We start from the raw sequence: 9,686 nt of genomic DNA, 5'->3' as shown, positions 1-9,686 counted from the left end.
GGCACTGTTTGGTATATGTTTTAGAGCTGATAGAGCAAATCACTATTTGGTAGATGTTTTAGAGGTGATAGAGCAAGGCATTACATATAAGCTACTTTAAGAAGAGTTTTTCAATATGAAATACAACTCCATTTTGTTATGAAATGCATTGTTAGGTGGACATTTAAAATCAACAAGTATACTGTCATTAACTCTTAGAGCTTAGTAATCCAATACAAAACCATCTTTATGTTTGTAGGATTTTCCATGCGTGGAAGCAACCTTAGTCCTTAATGCACTTACTTTTTTTGTTGCTTCTTTCATTGTCTTTGGTGGTATCTTGCTAGAAAATTCTTACGTAAATTCCAATATATGTTCTCTAAAGCAATATAAAATTCTCTCAAACGCAAGACATGAGCTTGGATACCACTTGGAGCAAAACCACATCACAAAAAACACATTGTACATTGAACGCACAAACAATAAGTTTCTTTCTTCCAATTTTTGACATTTTGCATTAAAGTAAACAATATCCAAGCCACTAAGTAGATAGCTCTGCTCTTTTTCCTGTCTACGGGTGCACCTGAGGCAAAGATTTTTGTTTTCTGAGGAAACTAAAAAATAACTGTCCATAAATATGTAATTGATAAAGACTATTTAGTAATGATTTTTAACTTATCACAAAAAGCACACTCATTTTTATGCCATCACTAAGAATCGAAGGTATGATTTTGTATGAAAGTTAGACATGGATGGAAGGAGTTTGACTATATTTTGTGGTTCTAGATGTCTACTAATACGACCTAATTTGACCTTGAATGATGCAAGTTCGGGTTTCTTGAGTTTTTTTATAAAGACACTGTTGAATTAAGATTTCAAGCTTTTTCTGATCTTGAGTAGATATTAGAGGATGTTTCCTTCATTACCAATACAAGTTTGGATCCATCCCATAACATAGCTAAATTAACCTGAATGGATTTTTCTCCAATATTGTTTTTCCCAGGCCATTACGTTCCTTAGTTAGCTCAAGTCCTCTACAGACACAACAAGGACCTTGAAAATCCGGTCATTAATCTAAAAGGATATATGGTAAGACCCTATGCTATCATTATGAATGTATGGGCATTAAAATATAACGATCAACACTTGAAATGGACGACAGATGGCAATAAATCATTTGTTCTAAATAGGATCATATATAATGAAAAGGGGCAATTATATTTCTATATTGTGTTTTAACATCCGGAAAATCATGGTTCTTGTAGGTGGGGAATGCACTTACAGACGATTTCCATGATCTTGTAGGGATTTTTGTATTTATGTGGTCTGATGGTTTGATATCAGACAACACCTACCGGTTGCTCAATATTCACTGTGACTTTTCATCTCTTGTGCATCCATCAGCTCTATGTAATATGGTATTAGATCCTATCGATGTGGAAATGGGGAATATTGATCCATACAATATCTACACCCGTCCTTGTTTCAATAGTACTGGAACATATAGAAAACAACAGAGAAAAAGATATGTAAGTATATTATATACATTAAGCATTGTATATGCCAGCAGATCAGTTTGAAGTTATGCTTAAAGTCCAATTTCGTATCTTTTGCATTTGGTAGTCTCTTTCCCATTGACATGGTAAACTGTAAAATACAGACCAGAGAAAAGATGTGTAAGAATATTAGATATATTAAGCATTCTATATGCCAGCTTATCAGTTTGAAGGTATGCTTAAAGTCCAATGCTATATCTTTTGCATTTGGTAATCTCTTTCCCATTGACATGGTAAACTGTAAAATGAAGACCAGACTAGATGATTGAGGTCATTTTTTCTCAATTCAACACATTCTTGCGTGCCATTGAGGTCCACAATTTGTTGCATGGTGAATTTAAATGACTGGTATCCATCACCTCTAGATGGGGATAATCAGATCAGCTATAAGAGAACTACTGCATTCTCTTTCTCACAGAGGCATTTTGTTGTAGCCATGGAGGTATCTCTTTGTGGAGTATGATCCTTACACTTAAAAGCATTCCAAAATTTATTTCAATCTACCTGAAGTACAAAAGGGTCTTCATGCCAATGTTACAGGAATTCCTTATCACTGGACTACTTGCAGGTCTGTGGTTTTATTATTAAAATGGTAACTTTTTTTTTTTATCTGGTGCTGCTTCGTTTGCATTTATAAAGTACCTTCATTCATCAATCTAGTCTCTTTGATTTATTATGTATAGTGATGAAGTTTCTGCTCACTGGGGAGACTCTCCTAGATCTGTGCTGTCAATTTACCGAGAGCTCATAAAAGCTGGACTACGCATTTGGATGTTCAGGTCACAACTCACTATGCATGTCATTTCTTTAATCAGAACATGGCACTTAGAACAATGAGAATGTTTCTGGTTGGAATTTTGCTATTAACTTCCATCATAAAGTCTACTACAAAAAATTTGATATTGTTTTGTTGGTATGCAGTGGAGATACAGATTCAGTGATTCCAGTCGTAGAAAAAACAAGGATTCAAGGGCCTTACCCCACGATTTATGATCAGCAATCTATTGGATATTGCGAGAAAGATTTAACAATGCCACATTAAAAATTCTCTGAACAAAGCCTATGTTTGAAAAAGCTAAAACCTCTCTGACACACGTAGGTAGGCAGTGCAGGCTACCCTAGTGACAATGAAAAACACAAGTTCCTAATAAACAGACGGTGCTTTGTGTTTCCCATGTCTAGAATCAAACATAGGTACCTAAAAAACAGAGAGTTATAGCTATGTGTTTCTCTTGCCCTATATCAAAAACATCATCTACCAACTTGGATCAGTTATTCTCTCCTTCTCCTGCTGAAGATTTTATGGAGCCGACTTCCTGCGAATCTTTGAAGAATCTTCTTGGCACCTGTAACCTCCATCTCTGAGAGCTTTTGTAGATGTTGACATGCTCCGGCTGTGGCAATATTCTTCCACAGATGTTGACATGCTCCAGCTGTGGTAATCTTCTTCCTGCATTTTTTGCTGGTCGAGAGAGCCAACAATACAGAAAGGGGGAACTTTTTAGCCACAGTTTGGTTTCTGGGATCCAGCAATTGCACCAGATGGGCCACGCTTTTATCATCCTTGATGAATTACTTCCTATTGGTTTGCCCAACGAGCAATGCAGAAAGTGCCTGAGCAGCTGCCTCTTGAGATGTGCTTGGCTTAGCGTCGAACATCTTCACCAGAGGGGGAATACACCCTACTTCACCCAATGCCTTCTTGGTTTCATTGCTGAATGAAAGATTGTAGATAGAGGAACTAGCCAGTTGCTGGACAGTCAAATGAATAGAATCCAACTGCTTCAGAAACCCTGAAGAAGAAACCAATGCCTTAGTAGTGCTGACAGAAGCAGAAAGACTATTTATCGCTCTGATGATGAGGTCCTGCGATTTGGGCATAGTGGGTTCTTCTAAAAGACGTAACAAGGTTTGAATTCTGCCTTCTTTGGCAATCAACTGACACATTTTCTCATCTTGGGAAGCCATTGCATGCAGGCACTCTATTGCATTTTCTTGCGCAGACAACATACCAGAAGAAACCAGATTGAGCAGAATAGTAATCGGCCCTTCTTCCGCCATCATTTTCCTTGTCCCTTCCACAGCAGCCACATTCTTCACCGCCCCTACAGCCATGGCTTGTGCAGCCGAGGTTCCCTATTTGCAAATATGAATCAGAACTGAAACCCACCATAAGCCGCAATTCCCCAAGCACTTTCTGCATTGCTCGTTAGCCCTCCAATGGCCGTCGCAGTCTTTTCTTTACACAACGAGCTCTCGGATTCCAAGAGCTGAACCAATGGAACTAAAGCTCCCTACGTTTTTTTAAGGTTTTTTAATGTTTTAAAACATTTTTCTTATTAAATTAGACGGCTAATTTTTGTTCAATTGTCTAACAAAAGATCTAACGGCTACGATTAAGACAGAAAGACATTTGGGGGAGTTCATTTCAGAGGGGAATGCCTTATGGTGTAATTATCTTAGTTGTCTTATTCGATATGAAATCCATCTGCTCATAAGTGCCTATCAAATCATAGCATTGTCACTAATTTAGGAGAAAGACCACAAAATTTCATATATATCATCAGAGCCAGTAGAGGCTAATCATAGTAATAGAAACCCAAACATTTCATCCATCTCCTCTGTCCACAAATTGTGGGATAATTATGAGGTACAAATTTCTTATGGTAACGTCTTGCTCTTATTGGACATGCACATCCTTCTTGGGATCACTTGAGAATCCCAAACTCTCAAGATAAAGCTGCCAAAGTGAAGTCCATAATCCAAAGTAACCAATTCATTATCTCCAAACTACAATATCCATTTTTCTGTGTTTCACCATTGTTGAAAATAGACACATTAAAATCCAAATAAAAAACTATTGGGATCCCCATCACCTCTGGATTCAATGGTCCATTTTCAACAACTCTCGTATTCCCAACAATTTCATCGTATGTAATAGCATCTTGAGAATGTCCATTTCTTCCACAGAAAAGAGAGATGGAAACCAAGATTGCAGGGTTTCTTTAAGCAATTTGAGTGGACTATTTAAATAAACATAGTCTACTCCTCACTAAAAGTTACAGTAATCTTTGTTGTTAAGCCATCTATGATATATGATAACTAAATAGAAACAAATTCATCCCATTAACCCTCTCGTTTTACCTTAATGTTTGTTGTGAGAAAACCTTGCTCGCACTTTCGAGAACAAGAAAAATCATATCATTACATCCTATACAATGCTTTGTACTTCTACAATTTCCTTGATGCATATCATTTGACCCTTGAGATCTCCAAAGATGTATTTTATTCATATTTTTCATAACTGTCATCAAATGGAGAGGTAAGAATATCATCATTACAAAATATAAAGGCAAAATTAAGCCCTCATCGAAGGTTGATCTGGTATGCTCCCTTTAGCAATTGCCTCGTTATCTTCTTCATAAACAACCATGTCATTCTCTGCCTTTGGGTTGGATTGATCACACATCATATTAGTTGTGTTGAAATTGATTTTTGGGAAAAGAAAACAGTTCAAAGACGAATCTGAGCATTGTTCTTTAATGTCATTTGTATTATCATATTCATCATAAATAGGAATGTGTTATGAAACCAGCTCACAAAAAGATATAAAAGATAGATCAATGACTTAGAAATAAGCCTCTTCAAGGGGGCAACGTCATTTACATTACACAAATGAAAAACTCTTGGATGATTCAAATGACAAAACATCATTTCTATATAGGAGTCTATGGGGTCACAATATAACGAAGCCAACCTAACAATAATAATATAAAGGCACAAAAATAACAATAGAGGGATTCTATGTGGCACAGTAATAACAATATGGTGACAATAGGGGCACAATATTAACAATAATGAATACAATGACAATAGTAATGGGGGGATCACTAATATTATAGGGACCTAACATGCTCCTCTCCTTCAAAAAATTGTTGTCCTCAATGCTTGAGTATTTCTAGATGCTTCTGTATAAAATTATCATCCTCCCATGTGGAATCTTCCACAGGTATGTTCTTCCACTTGATGAGATACTCTGAAATTGATCTATTTCGTAGATGTCGAGTTCTTGTTTCTTTGACTGCTTCAGGTTCCAATATGATTTTTCCTTCCTCATCAAGTTCTAGCAATATTACCTAAACTGGAAGCTTGTCACCTATAACCTTCTTTAACCATGAAACATGGAAGACTGGGTGCACTCGAGAAGTTGCAGGAAGCTCAAATTTGTATACCATAGTACCTATCTTTTGCAACACCTTGTACGGACCATAATACTTTGGTGATAATTTGTTATCCTTCTTAGATTTCTTGAGGGACATTAGCCGTAGGAATACCCAATCACCTACATCAAAACTTCTTTCACTATGATTTTGATCTGCCTGCTATTTCATTCTATTATGTGCCAAGGAGAGGTTGTCTTTTAAGAGTTGGAGAACTTGATGTTGATACTCGATGTGATCTTCCACTGCTTGAACCTTAGAATTTTCTCTTAAATATGATGTGATGGATGGTGGATGATATCCATGAAGTTCCATAAATGGGGTAATTTTTACTGTAGCATGGAAGGAAGTGTTATACGACCATTCAGCCAGAGGCAACCATTTGACCCATTGTGTCTGTTTATCAAATACAAAGCAACGAAGATATCCTTCCAAACATTTGTTTTCTATCTCAATTTGCCCATCAAATTGAGGATGATAAGATGAGCTATGAGCTAACTGAGTACCAAGATAAGAAAATAATTTTGTCCAAAAATTTCTAGTGAAAATGGGATCTCTGTCACTTACAATAATCTTTGGGTTTCCATGTAGCTTTTGAATTGTTTCCATAAATGCAGTAGAAATTGTACTCGCTTTAAATGGATGAGATAATGCACAAAAGTGTGCATACTTGGTAAGTATGTCCATTACCACCATGATAACACTCTTTCCTTCGGACTTGGGTAAACCTATGATTAAATCCATTGAAACCTCCTCCCAACGTTGGCTTGGAATGGATAAAGTTTGTAATAGTCCTGGAGTCTTAATTGTTTCAACTTTATTTTGTTGGTAAACCAAACATTCCGCCACAAACTTTTGAATATCCTATTTAAGGCCATCCCAAAAAAAATCCTTCTTAACCCTGTGGTAGGTTTTCAGAAATCGTCAGTGCCCTCCTAAGGGAGGGGTGTGCAATTCCATAAGAATATTTTTTTTGAGCTGGGAATTCTTACATAGGTATACCCAATCCTTGTACCATAACGAATCATTTTTCCAGATAAATGTATCAGATGTACTAGGATCTTGTTGTATCTTTTGAATGAGTGCCCACACTTCCTCATCATTCTTCCATTCATCCATTGCTTCGTTTATCCAATTTGGTTGGATAATAGAAATGGCACAAAGAAATGCTTCCACATCCTCATCCTTTCCTGAGAATGCATCTGCCACAACATTTTGCTTCCCTTTTTTGTAGATGATTTCATAGTCATAACCCAACATCTTTGTGACCCATTTTTGCTGCTCTTCTGAAGATAATCTTTTTTTTTTTAAGTGTTTAAGACTATCATGATCTGCTTTTACCTTGAAGTGTTTTCCCATTAGATAGGGTTGTCATTTATAAAGTGCATGTAGTATTTCCAACATTTCCTTCTCATAAATAGCTTTGTGTAAATACTTTCCTTTGATTGGACAACTTTTGAAAGCAATGGGTCTTTCTTCTTGCATTAAAACAACACCGATTCCATTTCTTAAGGCATCACATTCCACAATAAAGGTTTTTCTGAAGTCCGGTGTAGCTAAGACTAGTGCTTGTCACATTGCCTCTTTAAGATGTTCAAAGGCCTTCGTTGCTTATGCAATCCATGAAAATGAATCTTTCTTCAATAATTTTGTTAGAGGTGCTGCTATTCTCCCATAATTCTTAACAAAATTGCGAAAATACCCTATCAACCCAGGAAATCATTGTAGATGCTTTATGGAATTGGGGATTTTCCATTCCTTAATGGTTTTAATTTTGCTAGGGTCTACCTTAACACCTTCATGAGATACAATATGACCCAGATATTCCACCTCTTTACTTCAAAGAAACATTTGGAGATTTTTGCATATAATTGTTTCTCCTCCAATAGTTTGAGCACCAAGTCAACATGTTGGACTTGACCCTTCCAAGACTTGCTATAGATTAGTATATCATCAAAAAATACTAACACAAATTTTCTAAGGAAGGGTTTGAAAATGGAATTCATCAAACCTTGAAATGTAGAAGGTGCATTAGTAAGGCCAAAAGGCATGAGCAAAAATTCATAATGACCCTCATGAGTTCTAAATGCTTTTTCTTGGAATGTCTTCAGTCTTCATTCTAATTTGATGATATCCTGAACGAAGATCCAACTTGGTGAAGTAAATTGATCCATGCAATTCATCCAATAATTCATCAATGATAGGAATGTGAAATTTATATTTAACAGTGAAATTGTTGAGCTCCCTATAATCTAGAAACATGCATCATGATCCATCCTTCTTGTGAACTAATACTACTGGAGCAAAGAAAGAACTTTGACTAGGTTGAATTATACCAACCTCTAGCATTTCGGTAAACATACGTTCAATTTCACTCTTTTGGGCATAACGATATTTGTACGGCCTGATGTTTGGACGAACACTTCCTAGAAGCAAATGAATGGCATGATCATGATCACGAATAGGTGGGAGACCTTTGGGAGTCTCAAATACCTTAGTATGATCATCCAAGAATTTTTGCAGATCTGGATAAATAGATGATTTCGATGTGGGAACCTCTAGCGAACATAATTGTGCAATTACACCACATTGTTCCTTCTTTAGAAGTTATGTCATACCGTTAGAGCTTATTATCTTTCCCAGTTTCCCTGCAATACCCCTTAATTTAACTTCCTTTCCTTCTGCAGAAAATTTCATGGAAATTTCTCAAAAATTAAAATCTATTGTACCCAAGGATTGTAGCCATTGGACTCCTACTACAACATCAACACCACCCATTAGAATGGAAAGCATTGGGATATTCAATACATATTTTCGCGTGGATAACTTGATATTATGGCACTTTCCAGAGCAATTTATGGTTCCTCCACTTGCAACCATCACTTGACACTCTGGTGCTAGATATAGGAAGCAATTAAATTCCTTTGCTATCTTACAATGACTAAAATTATGGGTACTTCCCCAATCAATCAATATTATTACCTTTTTCTTCTTGATATGTCCTTCTATCTTGATAGTTTTAGGAGTGGTACTTCCAACCAATGCATTACAAGATATGGTCGGATTCATTTCTTCTTTATCTAGGGTTTGTTCCTACCTTTAGTGTATTTTCTATAAAAACTGTAACAAATCCATTTTGATCTTTTTTCTTCCAATTTTTGTGGTGTCAACCTTGTAGGTTGTGGAAGGCTAGGGGTAGCAACACTTCAATCTTTATAGTTGCGAGTGGTAGGCTTCCTAGTTGCCATAATTTTGCTTTCCATTTTTCTTGCTAACTTGAATTCCTTCTCCAATGAATCAGGTTCCCAAAGATGAACCTCATGTTGGATATTATCCTTTAAAGTCCCTATGAACACATCAATCCTATGCTCCTCTAGAATATATTTTACCCTTATGTTCAATTTTTGGAAGTCCTCAATGTGCTCCATCATTGAACCCTTTTGTTTGATATTTATCAATTGGCTAAAAAAGGTGTCGCTTTTTGTATCCTCATAATATCCTATCATTTCTTCCATAAAAATTTCCCAAGTGACAATTTGTTTATGAGAGAAAAGCCATCGATACCATACAAACTGACTTGGTTCCAAATATAATGTTGCAGTACTTACCTTTTGTGTGTTTTGCACATTATGGAGATTGAAAAATTACTCCATCTATAGTATCCATGTTCCGGGATCCTTGCCATCAAACTTCCTCATATCGATTTTTGGAACATGGTGGGTCTTCAATCCAACATTAGAGTATATGAAATCATGATTAACATTTATTTTGTTCTCATCATGAATTTCCTTTACTACCCTTTCACCATTAGTGACCATTTCTTGTAGAAACTTATTCAAATTTATCTTCAATTCTTCCATCTTATCATCCATGCCATTCATCTTAGCTTCCATGTTAGTGTCCACGCCATTCATCTTAGCTTCCACGCCAT

General features: G+C 36.3%; 1 protein-coding gene across 1 annotated transcript; it reads right to left on the bottom strand.

Annotated features, from left to right (window-relative positions):
• Positions 1–3,107: 3,107 nt before the first annotated feature.
• Positions 3,108–3,650, bottom strand: LOC149160651 (uncharacterized). The gene has a single exon (XM_089434673.1). The coding sequence runs from the start codon at positions 3,648–3,650 to the stop codon at positions 3,108–3,110; it is 543 nt and encodes a 180-aa protein (XP_089290799.1).
• Between the last annotated feature and the right edge of the window lie 6,036 nt (positions 3,651–9,686).

Source organism: Pinus tabuliformis, chromosome 5_2 (assembly GCF_031772625.1).
Source record: "Pinus tabuliformis cultivar Carrire ecotype Pingquan chromosome 5_2, CPIR1, whole genome shotgun sequence".
Lineage (NCBI taxonomy): Eukaryota > Viridiplantae > Streptophyta > Pinopsida > Pinales > Pinaceae > Pinus > Pinus tabuliformis.
The sequence above is the reverse complement of the archived record's forward strand: the minus strand, read 5'-3'. Positions and strand labels throughout refer to the sequence as shown.